The sequence below is a fragment of the Panthera tigris genome, chromosome B3 (assembly GCF_018350195.1).
Source record: "Panthera tigris isolate Pti1 chromosome B3, P.tigris_Pti1_mat1.1, whole genome shotgun sequence".
Lineage (NCBI taxonomy): Eukaryota > Metazoa > Chordata > Mammalia > Carnivora > Felidae > Panthera > Panthera tigris.
This window is the reverse complement of record NC_056665.1, coordinates 74204321-74221899: the sequence shown is the minus strand read 5'-3', so window position 1 is coordinate 74221899 and position 17579 is coordinate 74204321. Positions and strand designations below refer to the sequence as shown.

Below are 17579 nucleotides of genomic sequence, written 5' to 3'. Positions count from 1 at the left end.
CAGTAGCTCTGACAGCAGAAAGCACGGAGATAGATGTTCAGAAATGAGGCAGGCAAGACATATTTAATGTAACCAGTATCCTGGCAGCTTGTGAATTAGTTCTAACCGCAGTGGAATCGGCGCCCCGGCTGCATCAGGAGGCGCCCGTACGGCTTCTCTTGTTCCACGCGAAGGATCTGTTGTGCTGCAAGCACTGCTCAAGGGGAGAAGACAGGGCCAGTCAGGGGGAGTCCGCGTAGGGCCTGTGTGTCCTCGTCCCCCACATTGCACCTCGTGCCCACACTCACCTAGTAGCAGATAGAAGGCCCGGGCAGCCACCCTGCGAGGGCTGAGAGGGGACACCAGGCTGCTGAAATCGGGCTCCCTGTTGGCCTGCAGCTCCTGTGCCACTGCCCTGTAGGGATCAAGGACTGTCAGCTGAAGTCTCAGCCTGGGCTTGCCCCACCGAGACACTGTCTATCTCCCTGATACCTATACACAGCCTCCAGCGACAGCAGCTCGGGCTCCAGGGGCAGCTCCAAAGGCAACTCCATAGGCACTTCAGGGAGTTCGGGTACCACAGGCAGTGCAGGGGCCTCTGGCCGCTCTGCCTCGGCCCAGGCCCTGGGAGAACATGGGAGTCAGGTGGAACAGGGAAGGTGGCAGCTGTGACAGAAACAAGGGGAATACTTGAGTTCGCCGGGGCTGGTGGCTTACCACCGTTCTTCCGAAGGGATGAGGCTGATGCGGGTCTTCTCCTCCTCGGCCGCTTCTAGAGAGAGTTCTGTTGGGGGAGGGGGAGGGGGAGGTGGTGAGTGGATCTGCTTAGATCTGAGCAATCGGGACCTTGAGGCTACCTGGTTGACCCAGATGCCGTGACTGTGCAGTGACTTATTAAAAGTGCCCAGTGGGAGAGCTGAAGAGATCTATGCTCCCTCATGTTAATCAATCACTCCCTTCTAATAAGAGCATTGGGGTACCAGTTCTCCGGGACAGGGGCTGGGGTGGTGGTCCTGTCCCTTCTCCAGGTACCTACCTGAAGACAGCATGAGGGGCCCGCTGGGCTCCTGGGCCTCTCTCAGGACCTGGGGGTGGGAGAGCGAGAACTAAGACCCCGAGTGTCAGAAACACCTGGGGTAGGGTGAAGCAGTCCCAGCCCTGAACCGGCCTGCACTAGGGGACGGACCCAGCACCAATGGCTCCCATGGGGGGTGGAGAAGGCAGCCTCTTGACGAAGGAGGAAGGGTGCAGTTACCTCAATATCGCTCAGAGCTTCAGTCCTCCTCCTTTCCTCCTCAGCCTCCTCTTCAGGCTCCAGGGGTGGCCTTCGCCTGAGTGCTTCTGGGGGTGGCTGGGCACAGCGGGTCCAGAAAGACAGCAGTTCTGGGGGTAACCAGCCAGCTGGGGAGGGGGGTGGGCAGTGGGGGTGGGGTCTGAGGTGAGGAATGTGGGTTCAGAAGATCCCACATGCCAACTCCCACCGCTCCTTACAGTGAGTTGGGGTTCGGAATAGCTCCGTGGGGCTTCTGATGGTCCTCTCAGGAGGCTGCGCCTTTGGCTGCATGGCAAGGAGGGCCAGAAGCCCAGTTAGGAGGGAGCCACTCCTCACCGCCCCTCCTCCACTTCTTTGCAATACTTTGTTCCAAGGCCTCTGACCTTCCAACTCTCAGGTTCATGCCCCTGCCTGCCCCACTCACTACTAACTGGGGCCTGTGGATATGCTAGGTGGGGTCACTCAAGGAACACAGCTGTGTATGTGCAAACCCCCGGAACACGTGCACTTTGGGGATTGTTCCCTGTGTAGCCCCCCCATCCCCCCAGAGTTTAGAAGGCCCAGCATGTGTTGCCCCAGGCCTGCCCTGCCTCCCTCCATCCCCAGCAGAGCCTAGGCTGCACTCACACACTCCCAGCAGTAGGCTCTGGTTTGCAGTTGTTCCCGGAATTTCTCCCGGGAAATCTGAGTCTCCTTGTCCCAGAACAGTAACTGGCGGCGGCGACGGCGACGAGCAGGTGGGACCCCAGGATATGGGGCAACTGGGGGCCTCCTCTGCTGAGTTGGAGGGGAAGTGGGGGCAAGGCTACCCATGATTCCCTTTCCCACCACCTTAGTGGTACAAGCCCCATATCCCCACCCCAGAGGTGCCCCGAGAAAGAGTTGGACACGGCCTCTGAGTACATGCAGTTCCAACCTCATGTGAGGGGCCCAGCTGAGAAGGGCAGTCTAGATAAATGGAGTGTGATCAGGGGTACCTTTTACCCATTTGCCCAAAGGCCCAGGCAGGCTAGCAGTAGCCCAGGGCTTGGGGAAGCCGAATACAGATGAGCAGCTCTGGGAGGGGAAGAGACTTGGAAGGGGCACTACTCACCTCTGGGCTGGGAGGGGCTGGCAGACGCAGCTCCGGTGGAGGAGTCACCTCTGCAAAAACATTCTAGGTCCCGGCTCTGCCACACAGCCTTTGCCCTTACAGCCACCCAGCCACCAGCTAGAAGGCCTCCCTTCAGCAAGTTGGAATCCAGGGCCCTTGTGTGCAGTAGCTGTACAGGCATGATGGGCACTCACCAGTAAGTAGGGCCTCGGGCTCCCAGGCTGCTGGCTTCGGTTCCTCGGGGACTGGGACCGGAAGTGGCTCTGCTGCCCCTTCCACCCTGAGGGAAAATGGGCGAGAAATGAAGACACCCCTCCCAGCACTGACCCCCTACCTGGCCCAGAGGGTCCTGCCCTTACTGTGCAAGAGCTGGAGGTGAAAGCGAGGGTAATATGGTGTCTCCCTCCAGGGCCCGGGGCTCCTCCTTGTACTCTGCAGAGAGAAGATCAGGTCTCAGAGCACAGAAGAGAGGAGACGGGAGCACTGCCCATGTCAGGGCTCTGACCATCCAGTGCCACACGGGCCCTACGCAGCCAGATAGGCCTACCTTCACGTTCCTCTAATAAGATAGCTTCTTCTTCCTCGGCAATCAGCAGCTCCAAGTCTCGCCGGCTGACCTCTGGAAGGTCCCGTTCACCCTGTCCAAAGAGGGAGAGTAAGGAGAGGGGAAAGAGGACACAGTTCCATTTCTGAAAAAGGCAAGTGGATCTAGGAGACTGGTTCGTCTGAAAGGCAGCAGGAGGCCCACTGGGCGCTCAAGGAACAGGGGCAGGGAGTGGTGAAATGGAAACAAGAAGGCAGGACTCGGGGCAGACAGGAGTGGATAAATACAAGGTGGGCTGGGCCGCCAGAGGCAGGCCTCAGGCCCCACTGTAGGGGTACAACTCACCTCAATCTGCAGCATGCGTATGGGCTCTGGCTCTTGGAGGGTGATGGCCTCTGGGGGCAGCACAGTGACCGGGATCCTGTCTGGAGGGGCAGGAAAGTCACCCCAGCCCCTCTACTTCTTTCCAGGTTCCCACCCCATGTGGTGAGGCAAAAACATGGACTCTACAATCAAGTCAACCTGGGTTCTGGTCAGGCCCAGGCCAGTCACTGCCAATCTGACCCTGACTATGCTGCTTAACCACTAGGGGCCTCACTTTCCTCCTCTGTAAAAAGGGGTAAGATTCTGATCTCATAGGACTCCTGTGAGGCAGAGATGAGGTTACACAAAAGGCATGGCTCTTAAGAGAAGCTCAATGATGGTCATTTCTTCAGTTTTGGGGCCTTCCTATGCCTCTCCCCGGAAAGAACCCTCTCTGCTCACCTGGCTTCGTTGGCTCCATAGGGACTTCAGGAGGGATCTCCTCAAGAAGTCTCTCTGGGGTTGCAGCCTCAAGAAGGTGTCGAATCTTTGGGGAGGATTGGGGACAAAAGGAAGGGTTCATCTTTAGCTGCTGTTTTCTCACTTCCACAACCTTATTCAGACAATGGACGAAAATATTCCTTCATGCCTAAGCCCTGTGGCACTGACAGTTGTATGCGGTGAACTCACTCACCATATGCACGCCTTTCCTCCCATTCCTGCCATTATCTACTCTTTGTCCATCTGTCTGTACACGAAGCACTGCACCCTTATGTCAAGTGTTGTTGGGGACAAAGGAACAGAAAAGATTCCTGGTCTTAAGGAGCTTATGGTCCAACATGATGACAGGTTTGTACAGGACCTGGGCAAGAGTCAACACAAAGGGTGAAACAAGCCCCTTAGCGATGCGCTGAGTTCCAAAACAACATTTGGTTCTGGCCAGTGATAAAGTCGCATAGAAAAGGATAGTATTTGAGCCAGGTCTGTTAAGAATGTGTAAGACTTAACTAGTAGAAAATGAGGATGACCCTTATGGACTAGGGAAACAGCACAAGCAAAGAAGTGAACATGGCATCTTTGGGACATGGGGGCCAGACCAGTGTCTGGGAGCCAAAGATGCTTAAGCGATATGCTAAGAGACGGTAGCTAGTTCTAGACCTGGGCATGGAGAGCTCTAATGCTAGTACTCTATCTGCAGTGGGGAGCCACAGGAGGTGTCTGAAGGAAGGAAGTAGCATTGTATTAAGCTGTAGAGGTGTTAGAGTGTGGATAGAGGAGGACATAGATAGGGAAACCCAGGGCTGAGAAACAATGAGGGCCTGGATTAGAGCCTTGGCAGTGGGAACTGTGTGGAAATAAGAGCTGCCTCTTATTTGCTTATATGCTTCGGATAAGAGCTGCCTCTAAGTTGGCCTTGAATAGACAAGTGGAATGGGTTTTGTCTGGGTGGGTCCACCACGACAGTCCCCCTGAACTGTCTCTGGGGAGCCCTACCTGAGGGATATTGAAGGGGCTGGGAAGTGTGGGATCCACAGACATCATTCCAAAAAAGGGGTCTGGAGCATCTTCCAGGGTCTCCATCATGGCCAGGCGGTTAGGAAGCAGCAGGCTGGGTCTGAGAGAGAGTGTGGGCTGTCAGGTACTGAGGCAGAGGGCTAAGGTTGCCCTCTAAAGGCTGAAGGGCAGGGGTGGGGGGTGTCGGGTGGCTCAGTCAGTTAAGCCTCTGACTTCGGCTCAGGTCATGATCTCACAGCTGGTGAATTTGAACCCCGTGTTGGCCTCTGTGCTGACAGCTCAGAGCCTGGAGCCTGCTTCAGATTCTGTGTGTCTCTCTCTCTGCCTGTCCCCTGCTCACTTGCTCTCTCTCTCAAAAAAGATTTTAAAAATTAAAAAAAAAAAAAAAAAAAAGCTTAACGGGCCGGTCCCAGGGGGGCACTCACAGGTCAGTCTCTACCATATCAATGCGGATCTGCAGCTGGGCACGGTGCAGGCGCTCCAGAATGTGCTGGATGTCCTCTGTGGGCAGGGAGGGCAAGGTATAGAGCCCGCCTCGCCGAGGGCCACTCAGCTCTGCCCCATCTCCGAGCCTTCCCGGACTTACCTACGAGGTATTGGCATTGCTGGGAGTAGACCCGGATCACACCAATCTGCAGCTGGGCTGAGAGATACAGGGAGAAGCGGGGCCGCGGTAGACCGGGCAGCGGGGGCTGCACTCGTACCAGCACGTAATCGAGGATTTCCTCGCTGGGGGTACAAAACGCCCTACTCACCCCTGCGCCAAAGACCAACCCCGTAGCCTGACGAACCGGATCCATCCAGTTGCCCTGCCACCCTGCCCGCACAGGCCCGGCCGCTCCTCCCCTTCCTGGGCCTTACCAGGTCTTCACCACGTTCACCTTCAAGTACTCACGCTTCACCAGCCGGCTGCCACGCGTCGCTGCCAGCCTGGAGGGGTCGGGGGTGTGAATGGACGGTGGGGAGGGGGTGTCAGGCTGGGATCCCTGGGTGCCCCTCCCGGCGTGCAGGGCCCTGCCCTTACCAGATGGTGGCGAAGCAGCCGGTGTGGCGCTGAAGCACGTTGGGATAGTAGAACATTGTCCCACAGGGGTTTCACCCCCGTCTCCGCCACTCCTCCGTTCGGATCTCAATCGGAATTCTTTGCGGCGCGGGACTTCCCAACACCGTTGGAACGAAGGGTTTGGAGAGGTGGTACCGAGGTGGACCCCGAATGCCAAATAAAGGAGCCAATAATCGGTGGATAAACGATTAAGGCGAGAAGCAAATGGAGGCGCGGACCGCACACACAACAGTTGGGATTCCCCTCTCCGTCTGCCCTGAGCGGGTTCACACGCCGCGTGGGTGCTTCGAACTTACTGGGGCCTTTCGGGTTGGGTTCCAGGTTGGAGGTGCAGAGCTCCCCGAGGGCAGGTCCGGGCTGGGCTCCAGACCAGGTCCCGAGGGAGAACGGGGGTCCTCCGCAAGAGTGCCGGGCGCCTGAGTCTTGCACTCAGCTTCGGCACCTGTAGTCCCGGCAGGGTCGCCCTCCCGCGGGACTAGATCCTGCCGCAGGGAGCGCGCCCACGGGTGCTTTGCGCCTCCGTCATTAGATGGCGGCGGCCCCCACGGCAGCCAATGGGGAACGGGGGTGGGCTTGGGAATCGCTCTTTCCAGGGCACCAAGGAGCCTGCTGGGCGTCGAGGCAACAGGGGTCTCCCGAGGCAGACAGCGAACCAATCGGAAGAATCCTGTGCACTGCAGGGGCCATTGTGAGGTGTCCTGACCAATGGGCTCTCGTTGTTGCCTCTGGCAACAAGGGTTCCTCGGTGGCACTTCTCTGCTGACCAATGAGAGTGGAGCAAGTTCCAGTCTCGCCCCCCCCCCCCCCCCCCTCAGCAAGCTTGGTAACAAGGGCACTTCAACTACTAGACTAGGTCGGGGTCATGCTGGGGGCAACTGCCCTACCCCACTCTGGGCGCCTGATCTGCGGTTAGAACTTGCCCTTTCCCCCAAATCCAACCAAGTACCAACAAAATACCAAAAATTGGTCTGCCTTTTGTGCCCAGACTTGGGTCTGTCGTGAGCTGGGGAGGTGGAAACGGTGTGGGTGGCCTTGGAGGCGTCACAGACCGATGAGGAAAAAGTCAGATCTCACAGGAAGCCCTGAGAGAACTTGCTGGGTCCTTTCCTAAATTTGAACAGTTTAGGCTCTGGGCCTGTCCCATCTGGCTGTTTTCCAGTTGTGAATGTTCCCCTGGCTGGAATAGATTTCAGCTTTGTGGGATGCAGGGCATACCTCTCTGCATACAAAAGCCATTTGGCTCCAACAATTCTTTGTCTCCATGCCTCCTGCCTTTGTACAGCCATTTCTTTGGCTTAGAATGCCCTTCCCCAGGGCATGCTTCTCTGCCTCTTTAATAGTCAGTTATTGTGGCTGAGCTGACCCTATTTTGTTTTGTTCCTTCAGTCTGGGAGCTCTAGAGATCGAGATTTGATTTGATTTTATTTGATTTTTTTTATTTGATTTATTTTATTTTATTTTATTTTATTTTATTTTATTTATTTTATTTTATTTTATTTTTTTCCCCCAACTAGTTCCTGGAACCCAGCTCAGTAAACATTTGTCAAGTGGTTGGGGTGCCTGGGTGACTCAGTTGCTTAAACATTTGACTTCAGCTCAGGTCCTGATCTTGTGGTTCAAGAGTTCAAGCCCTGCGTCAGGCTCTGTGCGCTGCGTCAGGCTCTGTGCGCTGCGTCAGGCTCTGTGCTGACTGTTCAGAGCCTTGAGCCTGCTTTGGATTCTGTGTCTCCCTCTCTCTCTGCCCCTCCCCTGCCTGCATTCTGTCTGTCTCTCTCTCTCTCAAAAATAAATATTAAAAAAAAACAAAAACATTTGTCAAGTGAATATGCAATTACCCTAAATTTACAACCACAAAAATTCAAGGCTGACTGGGATTTCAAAATCTAGCCTAAGGCTTGCCTTTCAGATGAGAAAACAGAGGCCCATATAAGACAGGTTTTCCCAGACCACACAGCTCTTTAATGGCAGCCTGGCTGGGAACTCTGCTCTCTTGAATTCCAGCATTTCCAGTACCTAGTCAACTTGTGCTTGTTTAAGCTGGTTTCTACATAATACAAATTGTTTCAGTCACTGTACATATGTTGTGTTTATAAGTTCACATTAGAGCACAGAGATGATAAGGTGGGGGCATCTACCCTTAAGGTACTTAGAACCTAGTTTAGGAGATAAGCAATAGACTGAGTAATTTGTTCATCCATCCCTCCATTCAACAAGCATTTATGAGATGCCTACTACATGCCACACACTCCTCTATAGAGGCACTGGATATAGAGCAGTGAACAAAACAAGTCCCTGTTCTAACGCATTAGGGAAAGAGAGATGATAAGCAAGGAGACAAACAAATATGTGAAATGGTGATCAGTGCTATGAGAATGAGGCCGCATAGGAGAATAGAGAGTAGTGAGGGCTGCTATTTAGGTAGAGTGCTTAGGGAAGCCCCCTCTGAAGAGAGGAGACAACATGTACCTACCTAAAGGAAGAATATTTTAGACAAAAGAACCAGCAAGTGCAAAGGTCCTGAGGCAGAAATGTGGTGGGTTTAAGAAGCCTGGAACAAGAATGGCAAGCGGTGAGGTTAGAGAGGAGGATAGGGGCCACAGCACAAGGACCTTGGAGGCCACTTTAAGGATCTGGGCTTTAACTCTGAATGAATTAAGAGCCAATGGAGGGTTTTGACTGACATAATGAGATTTATGTGTTAAGGGGATCTCTATTGTGTTGGAAATAGGCTGAAGGTGGACAAGAGTGGAGGAAGAAAAGAAGATGTGGAAGGAAGCAGAAAGAGGTGTGAGAGATGATAGTAGCTTGTTCCAAAGTGTTAGTGGTAGGGGCCTCCGGGTGGCTCAGTAGGTTAAGCATCTGACTCTTTAAAAAATTTTTTTACATGTTTATTTTTGAGAGAGAGAGACAGAGCATGGGCAGGGGAGGGGCAGAAAGACAGGGAGATACAGAACCCGAAGCAGGCTCCAGGCTCTGAGCTGTCAGCACAGAACCCGATGTGGGGCTCGAATTCATGAACTGTGAAATCATGACCTGAGCCGAAGTCAGATGTTTAACCAACTGAGCCACTCTAGCACCCCATCGTCTGACTCTTGATTTCGGCTCAGGTCATGATCTCACAGTTTGAGTTCAAGCCCTAATTTGGGCTCTGTGCTGATAGCACAGAGCCTACTTGGGATTCTCTCTCCCTCTCTGTCCCTCCCCTGCACTCTCACTGTCTCAAAAATAAATAAGAAAACATTAAAAAAAAAAAAAGTGTTAGTGGTAGAAACAGAGAGAAGTGGTCAGATTCTGGATAGATTCTAAAGGAATAATGACAGGATTTGCTGATGGCCTGGATGTGGGTTATGACAGAAAATGTAAGAGGACATGATATAATCATAAATGGGATAATCCAACCAGAAAATATAACAATTATAAATATTTATGCACCTGGCATGCGAGGACCCAAGTACATAAAGCAGTTAATAACAAACATAAATGATCAATAGTAATACAATAATAGTAGGGGACTTTAACCCTCACACCAATGGACAGATCATCTAAACAAAAAATCAATACGAAAACAGTGGCTTTGAATGACACATTGGACCAGATGGATTTAACAGGTATAGTCAGAACATTCCGTCCTAAAACAGCAGAATACATTCTTTTCAAGTGCACATGGAACATTCTCCAGAACAGATCACATATTAGGCCACAAAACAAGTCTCAACAAATTTGAAAACATCAAAGTCTTTTTAGTATCTTTTCTAACAACAACACTATGAAACTAGAAACCAACCACAAGAAAAAATCTGGAAAGACCACAAGTACATGGAGGTTAAATAACATTCTATTAAACAATGAATGGGTCAACCAAGAAATCAAAGAGGAAATTAAAAAAATACATGGAGACAATGAAAATGAAATATAAAGAACTGATACAACACCAAAAAAATAATCTAGTTAAAAAAATAGAAGACATGAGCAGACATTTCTCCAAAGACATCCAGATGGTCAACAAATACATGAAAAGATGCTCAGCATCACTCATCATCAGGAAAATGCATAGCAAAACCACAAAGAGATCTCACCTCACACCTGTCAGTATTGCTAAAGTCAAAAACACAAGACACAAGGAAAGGACGAAGAGGAAAAGGAATCCATCGTCCCTGTTGGTGAGAATGCAAACTCATGCAGCCACTGTGGAAAGCAGTATGGAAGTTCCTTAAAAAATTAAAAATAGAACTACTATACGATCCAGTAATTCCACTACTACAAAGAATACGAAAGCACTAATTCAAAAGGATGTGTGCACCCCTATGTTTATTGTAGCATTATTTACAATAGCCAAGATACAGAGCAGACTAGGTGTCCATCGATAGATGAATGGATGAAGAAGTGGTATACATATACATTGGTATATTATTCATCCAGAAAAAAACAATGAAATCTTGCCATTTCCAACAACACACATGGATCTAGAATATATGCTAAATGAAATAAGTGAGAGAAAGACAAGTATCATCTGATTTCACTCATGTGTGCAATTTTGAGAAACAAATGAACAAAGGGGGAAAAACAAGACAAACCAAAAAACAGACTCTTTTAACTATAGAGAACAGATGGTTCCCAGAGGGGAGGTGGGTGGGGGGATGGGTGAACTAGGTGGAGATTAAGAGTACACTTATCACAGGGTGCCTGGGTGGCTCAGTCGGTTAAGCATCCGACTTCGGCTCAGGTCATGATCTCACAGTTCGTGGGTTCGAGCCCCGTGTCGGGCTCTGTGCTGACAGCTCAGAGCCTGCAGCCTGCTTTGGATTCTGTGTCTCCCTCTCTCTCTGCACTTCCCCCACTCATGCTCTGCCTCTCTCTCCTTCAAAAATAAACATCAAATAAAAAATTAAAAAAAAAAAAAAAGAGTACACTTATCACAATGAGCACTGAGCAATGTATAGCACTGTTGAATCACTATGTTGTACCCCTGAAACTAATTTAACACTGTATGTTAACTAGACTGGAATTTAAAATTATAAAGAAAAGAAATAAAATGGAAGTCAAGGAGACAGCAAGTGCAAAGAAGAAAGGCCAGGAGGAATCTTAGAAAATCAAGAGCACAATAGGGCTTGCGTACCTGTGCACCCAGTACCTGCTTTCTTCCCTGCTAATGCAGATTCCTGTTTGGACTCTTGGCTTCTCAGGAGGATGATGGGCAAGACTGAAGAGAACGAAGGTCCAAGGAGGCAGAAAGGCTCAAAAGCAGCACTGAAGTTTGTCAAGTGAGACAGCAAGAAGATCCTCGAGGATCTAGGCATCTAGGCTTGATCACATAGGTGAGCCGGGGAAGGCTTATAAGAGCGAAAGGACAGGAAAGTCTGGTCTGGGAGGCTCCTCTTCCTCCAAGCTGGTGTCACATATAGGAGGGGGGAAGCTGGATGCTGTGGCAGTTGGTTAAGTGGGGACTTACGTCTGAACTAATCTGCTGGATGTGAATGGAGAGGTAAGATGACAAGTTGCCTGTAAAGGAAGAACTTCCAGTTTGGTGGCAAAATAAACACAGGGGGTATGGGAAAGAAGTGTCAGTTGCTTTAGGGCCCTCACATCTCAGCGAACAGAGTGTTGGTGACATGGCAGTCTAGGCCACATGGTCTTTGGTGGGGTCTAGGTAGAGCGAGGAAACCAGTTTGGGAGTCCCCTTATGTTGGGGCGACAGTGCCCCATATACTGGGAGAAGAGATACCAGGGCCTGGTCTGCCCTCGGCACAGGAGGCACATAAGCTCTTTCTTCCCTCTGATTTCCCCTCCCCTCCCAGACCCCAGCACCTCTAGTCCATAGTTTGAGGTCAACTTCAAGTTCTCCTGTTCATTTAGACCTCCAGCCAGAGTCCAACCCTAAGCCACTTGTAAGGCCCGAATCAGAGGCCTCTAGCCAAGAACCGTGGAGCCCAGATTTTTCCATGTGAAGTTGGTGGCTACAGCAGCTGTAGGCTGTGCTCTTCTGGGTGGCTAACCTCAATCCTCTCCCCAAACTCAGAACCCACAGAGGCCAGACAGCTTCCTAGCCAGAAGCTGCGGGTGGAGGAGGGGAAAGGGGCCTGGAGAGGTCAGCAGGAAGAAAACCCAAGTACACCGCTCTGAAATTACATCTCTATCACTTCCCTGTGACCCCTGCTACCTACCTTTTCATCCCAACAAAGCAGATAATGACTCCTCTTTCAATAAAGTTTTATTTTAAATCCCCAGTGAACATCTAAGAAGAAAATATAAAGTGCTTGGCTTTAGGGTTGGGGGAAGCAGGAAAGGTCCTCTGAGTTCACACCATTTGGACTTTTCCCAATTCAGTTTCTCAGAAATGAAAGAGGGTATATCTCAAACTTAAAAAAAGGATAAAAATCGTCCTTCAGTTCTCCACCAGCCAGGTACACGAGCAGTTCAAGGACACAACCATCACAGACAACCACCGAGAATGATCACCAAGGGAGCCAGGTCAACAGTGTGGAGAATGAGTTTCTTTCAAAGGAGATAGGAGGAACAGAGCGAAGAGGAGGAAGGCGGGTCTCCCAGGCTCTGCAGCAGGGAGAGAGCGGCTGCCTGCTCCTCAGGAGTCTCCTCCAGTAAACGTCGGGCAAAGGCCTGCTCCATCTGTGCCGGGAAAGGTGGGGGAGAGTATCATGAGCACAGCTGGGGCAGACATACCCCCAGGAGTTCCTCCCCACCAACCAAAGGCCCTTCTCCACCTGGAACCCCCTACACCCCACTCACACAGGCAGGCTAGTCTTCCCTTGCCCTGAACTCACCTGCACTGTGATAAGACTCTTCGGGGTGTGGCTGGGGCCAGGGCTCTCCTCCCAGAAGTTCAGAGTCACCTGGAACTTGGGTGGGGGGCCCAGGCCCTGGAAGTACCTGGCCAGGTCTGATGAAAGAGAAAGGATCAAGGGTTGGAAGAAAGAAGGCAGAGGCTACAGGCAGGGAGGGAATACAGAGGGACCCATCATGGAGAAAAAAGGGTGGGTGTGGGGCCAATTGGAGACCAAGGCCAGAGCGGGAGCTGCTGGGTCACGGCTGTTGCCTCATACCAGGAGGGATGCCAGCAACTAAGCTGCTACTCACCCATGTGCAAGGAGGAAAAGGTGCCCCTTTTTCAAGTAAGAAGTATTTAGAGGTAACCGATTTTTATACACCCTCAAAGCTCTCTGCTGGAAGAGCTTAGAGTCCTCAAGGCAGCAGCCCGGGCTGCTAACATAGAAGTGTCCCCACCTCTATTGTCTGCTCGCACCCTCTCTGCCGAGGGCATGCGTGGCCCTGCAACACTCCCACTCTGCGTCCCCTGTACTCCTGGCCTCCACTCCCAAGGTGAGATTTAGAGGTGAATGGAGGCAGGAAGTGGAATCCCAGGCAGGGGCGAAGGACGGGAGAAGGACAACCCGAGGAGCTGCCCGAGGTGCAGCAGGGCTAGTGTGTGGGAGGTGTGCGAGCTCTCCCAAATATGGGGCCAGCCCGTGCAAGTGCATATGCAGGAGAGGGCCGCGAGGTGCACCTTCCCGTTACTGCATGCTGCCATGTGGTGGCAGTCCCCAACATGTGACTTGTGTGCTGAGCTGCATCCGAGCTTCATCTTCCGAGACCTTGGCTGGGGAAGGCTGGCTGCCAGACAGCTGCCAGGGCTGAGGACAGTGCCCCACAGGATGTGTGTGCACCGCTCAAGTGCAAGGTGCTATGCCTGGGCTGTAACGAAGGATCTACTGGAAGGAACACAGGGTGGTGGCAGAGCCTGCAAGGTCCCAGGGGGTCCTAAGAGATGGGGGCAGGGGCTCAGCTCAACTGGAACAGCCTCACCTCTGCAGAAGTAGGTGGTTCTGAAGAGCTCCACGCACTCATTGCTGGGCAGCAGATGTGGGCCTGGACCGGGTGGCGCCTGGGGCGCGTTCCAGGAGATGGGGATGGGGCAGAGACGCTGCACGAAGAGGCCTCTGGAGTTGCTGGCTACTAGGACACCTCTCTCGATCTGGCTCAGCAGGCGCTGGGTGGGCTCTCGTGGGTCAGGCTTGGGAAACACCACCTGCTCCATCCCATACTGGGAGCCTGAGGGCTCAGCCACAAGGCGGCAGTCCAGGCTCTGCACCTGGGCTTCGCCCACCACGCGCCCACCGTAGATGAAGGTAAGCAGCAGCGAGTAGTCTGTGAAGAGAACGGCCAGCTGCACCTGTGCTTCACCCCAGGGGTCCACCCGGCCAGCACCAGGTCCTGGGGAATGAGGAGGGGCCAGTGGCAAACCCCACATCCTCATTTTGCTGGTGAGAAACGTGAGGCCCAGAGGGAACACAAGCAAGGGCAGGGGTAGCAGTTTGACCTTCTGCAGTTAGAGAAGGCGCTTCCCTCCCCATCCGCCCTCTCACCAACCTTACCAGCCAGGGGGCATCCTGTGAGGCTTTGCCATCACTCACGAGGGTAGCTGATACACAAATGCCCACTGAGGCCTCAAGGCTTAATGCCCAGGGTCTTATGGTTTATAAGAAAGTCCCGAAGACTAGGTCTCCACTTGACCCACAGAAATGAATGTCTCAAAGTGAATTTCCAGGAAACAGAGTGCATAGGGGATACTTTTTAAAAAGTTTATTTATTCATTTTGAGGGGGGCTGCAGAGAGAGAATCCCAAGCGGGCTAGACGCTCTCAACTCAGAGCCCAACGCCAGGCTCAATCCCACAAACCGTGAAATCATGACCTGAGCCAAAACCAAGAGTGGGACGCTTAACCAACCGAGCCACCCAAGCGCTCCCTTCACCCACCCACCCCCTTTTTTACGTTTATTTATTCATTTTGAGAAAAAAGAGAGAGAGAGAGAGAGAGAGGGAGGGAGAGAGAACACGAGGAGTATTTTTGAGAAGTGAGCTGTTGGGAGGTTGGAGTCTGCCCAGGTGTCCTGCCTGGAAAGCAATGCCTCTGTCTGGATAAGGTGGGCCCTGTTTCCTGCAAGCCCCGACATCCTTGATAATGCATGCATAGCTACAGGGAGACAACCTGGGGGGACAGAGAGCAGAGAGGAGTCAGAAACACCACACACCTGAGTCTGGAGGGGGCAGACTCTCCAATGACACCTGATCTCCTTGGAAAGGGGCTTCTGTTGTGTCTGTACCTATAAGGGAAGCAGAGGAATGTCATTCAGATGGGGACTGGGGAATCCAAGGGCCAGAGGGAGTGGCTGTAGGGGAACAACACAGAGGCAGGGGAGGTGGTACCTTCCTGAGGCTCAGGGCTGTTGCTGCTGCTGCTGCTCCCAAATTCTGAATGGCCTGCTTCCCCACTGGCCCCCACCTCCTCCTGCAGACACAGTGTCTATTCGTTGGCTGACCTCTCCCCTAGTTTACTCTCCTGCCCTCAGGCCCACTCCGTTCCCTCCCCAGCTCTTACGTTTTTGAGGGGGTCCTCAATCAAAGAGGGACTGAGTATGCAGTTCTTTGTGGTACCCTCATCCTCTTCCCTCTCAGAGGACACAGAACTGTAATGTCGCTTTGATGGTGATTTCTGGGTCCCTGGCTGGGCTGTGGAATATTGTGGAGGGGGAGAAAGGTCAGAGCCTTAAGTGTGAACAGAGGGTAAGGGAGACAGGAGACAGTGAAAGAATGTGCAGGACCAGGCAGGGGAACGTGGGCAGGAGTACCCCAGGGACAGGGCAGAACTCTGACTGAGGGGCCTGGAGGGAGGCCCACCACCCTCCCAGAAACCTCCTATCTCCATCCTCCCCCTGTCCACGTCTGCTGATTCTAGGAGTGGCTGGGCAAGGGGACACCCACCAGGGAGGGTCCCTGATGGCAGCAGCCGATACACCTTGTAGGGCTCAGCTCCATCCCTATGGCCATTTTCAGGAACCTCCTCAAATTCGGGGCTCTTGTTGAGAGCACAGCGCAGACGAGTCTTCCAGATAGCAGGGCCTTCTGTGTCTCCCTCCTTGTACTTCCCCTTAAATATCGCCCATGCCTGAGAAGCACAGGAAGTAAAGAGGAGACAGCATGTTACCCTGCCCAGCTGACCCTCTCCTACAGCCGGCTGCGGGCACCTGCGGCCTGAGCACCTGCACAGAAGGCCCAGTGCTCAGGTCCCCGCTCTGCTGCTGCTGTCTTGAAATCCTCAACAATTTTTGAATTTTCATTTTGTTTTGGGCTGTGACAACAATGTAGCTGGCTCTACCCTCCCATCTCCCCTTTATCTGAAACACAGATATACCTCTTAAGGGTGAGAGATTGTGTCTACTCCACCCCTCCCTCGGAGGGGCTGGTTTCCAGGCCCATTCACCTTGAAGAAAGCGGCATCCTGGTCCTCCCGGAAGTCCTGCTTGCCTGCATGCTTCCAAGGAATCCGGAACATGGTCTTAGCTGCATCGTCCCAGCACACCCCCGGGAACTGCCCGCTCTCCACTTGCTCCACCACCCAGTTCCGCAGCTTTCGGGTGCAGCGTGCCCGGCCCGATGCCATCCTGGGGACAAGAGCAGCAGGCAGCATCAGTGGAACTGATACTTCAGGAGGGAACATCTGCAGAGATCCTGACCACTGGGGTTGGATTCTGGCAAGGGCCCCCAGAGACCCCATCCACCTTTTGCCTGTGGACATTTCTCACAATTCCCTGAGGCCAAACCGTTTCTTTCTGCCATCACTAGTAACCAAAAAACACACCCTAACATCCCAAGCTCCGACAACTGGAAGGAAACCCTAGGCGCTGGTCTTAAAACTGTCTTAAAACAGTCTTAAAACTGACTTTTCAGGAATCTGTTGTCTGGAAGAGAACTCCCTTGGTGTGGTTCCTGGGGAGAGGCCCGGTCTCTGCCCCAAGCATCTGCGAAGGCAGTATCTGTTTGCAAGATGCTTCATAGATGCCTCACCCACCACCCCCACAACCTATCCTTTGACCCCCATCTGTCCCCTCCTCTTGCCTCTGGGGTAGGTGGGGCAGAGCTCCAGCGGAAGTGGGCAGGGCCAGAAAGCAAGAAAACAAACAGGGTCAGCTGGAGCCGGGGCTGACTTCCCTGAACAACCCACAGCAGGGACCTCCTGTTCTTTGCCTATAGGGCTGGGGACAGTGGTCCCCAGTCACTCTCTCACTCAGGCCAAACCCCCTATGTCCTGGCTCACAGGCGGTCTGTATATTCCTGTTTGGCAGAGGGGCCCCAGGAGCCCCCGCCCCCCCACCTCCAATCCGGCCGGGCCCTCTAGCTCTAGACCCACGCTGACATCCGGATGTCCGCTGATCTTACCTGAGCGGCTTGCTGGCTGTCCCAGGACCCAGCTGACCTCAGCTCGGCAGCCGTCTAGGCAGCTTCCTGATCTCTCCGCCCCTTTCTACAGTCCCCACCCTAAGTTTCAGTTCTCCTCCAGGAAGGGCCTTTTCTCAGAAATCACGTGGCCTGAGCTGCAGGGCAACGGCTTGCCTCCAGGGGGAAGCAGCATCTGAGAACCTCACTGTTGGAATCCCGCTGTCGGACACAAGAGGGCCCCCTTCCCGCTCAGGCTCAGTCCCCTCCTCCCTTAGATGCTCTTTGATCTCTGTTAACACTGCTGCTTCTCAGGGAGGCCAGTGTCCTGGAGTCTGGCCTGAGGCCTCTGGCTAGCCCTGTACCACCGGTGCATCTGTGTTCCCCCATCATGCCTGCTTGGTGTCTATTAGGTGACCTCAAATATCAACTGAATTCCATGAAAGAACAAAGGAGGCAGGGGAGGAGAATGCCCAGGCCAAGGGGCTGGCTGGGGAGAGGGGCTCCTTGGCCATCCATGGTGTCAATTCCTTCCTAGCCCTGAGTCCAAGAATGGTCAGGCGGTAGGCTGCAGGTGACCCTT

General features: G+C 52.9%; 3 protein-coding genes across 5 annotated transcripts; all 3 read right to left on the bottom strand.

The window, feature by feature from the left end:
- Window positions 1-44: 44 nt before the first annotated feature.
- REC8 (REC8 meiotic recombination protein) lies at window positions 45-5824 on the bottom strand. Of its 2 annotated transcripts, none has more exons than XM_042989451.1 (19): window positions 5732-5824; window positions 5569-5637; window positions 5294-5436; window positions 5133-5208; window positions 4687-4807; window positions 3655-3739; window positions 3235-3314; window positions 2893-2983; window positions 2705-2777; window positions 2540-2625; window positions 2346-2395; window positions 1880-2029; window positions 1471-1537; window positions 1235-1380; window positions 1016-1064; window positions 697-763; window positions 472-603; window positions 288-394; window positions 45-193 (listed from the first exon to the last, which is right to left on the bottom strand). In XM_042989451.1, the coding sequence occupies exons 1-19, from the start codon at window positions 5785-5787 to the stop codon at window positions 102-104; spliced, it is 1740 nt and encodes a 579-aa protein (XP_042845385.1). In that variant the 5' UTR covers window positions 5788-5824; the 3' UTR covers window positions 45-101. The 2 variants fall into 2 exon arrangements, with proteins under 2 accessions (XP_042845385.1, XP_007098074.2); XM_007098012.2 differs by having other exon boundaries at window positions 1880-2026.
- LOC122239562 (extensin-like) lies at window positions 5803-11944 on the bottom strand. The gene is made up of 3 exons (XM_042989458.1): window positions 11932-11944; window positions 6067-6529; window positions 5803-5937 (listed from the first exon to the last, which is right to left on the bottom strand). The coding sequence occupies exons 1-3, from the start codon at window positions 11937-11939 to the stop codon at window positions 5803-5805; spliced, it is 606 nt and encodes a 201-aa protein (XP_042845392.1). The 5' UTR covers window positions 11940-11944.
- Window positions 11931-17558, bottom strand: IRF9 (interferon regulatory factor 9). 2 transcript variants are annotated; one of them, XM_007098013.3, is made up of 9 exons: window positions 16504-16948; window positions 16044-16224; window positions 15545-15728; window positions 15162-15292; window positions 14990-15071; window positions 14815-14886; window positions 13589-13930; window positions 12550-12665; window positions 11931-12394 (listed from the first exon to the last, which is right to left on the bottom strand). In XM_007098013.3, exons 1-9 carry the CDS (start codon window positions 16614-16616, stop codon window positions 12266-12268), a joined length of 1350 nt encoding a protein of 449 aa, XP_007098075.2. In that variant the 5' UTR covers window positions 16617-16948; the 3' UTR covers window positions 11931-12265. The 2 variants fall into 2 exon arrangements, with proteins under 2 accessions (XP_007098075.2, XP_042845388.1); XM_042989454.1 differs by lacking the exon at window positions 16504-16948 and adding an exon at window positions 17000-17558 and having other exon boundaries at window positions 12266-12394.
- Between the last annotated feature and the right edge of the window lie 21 nt (window positions 17559-17579).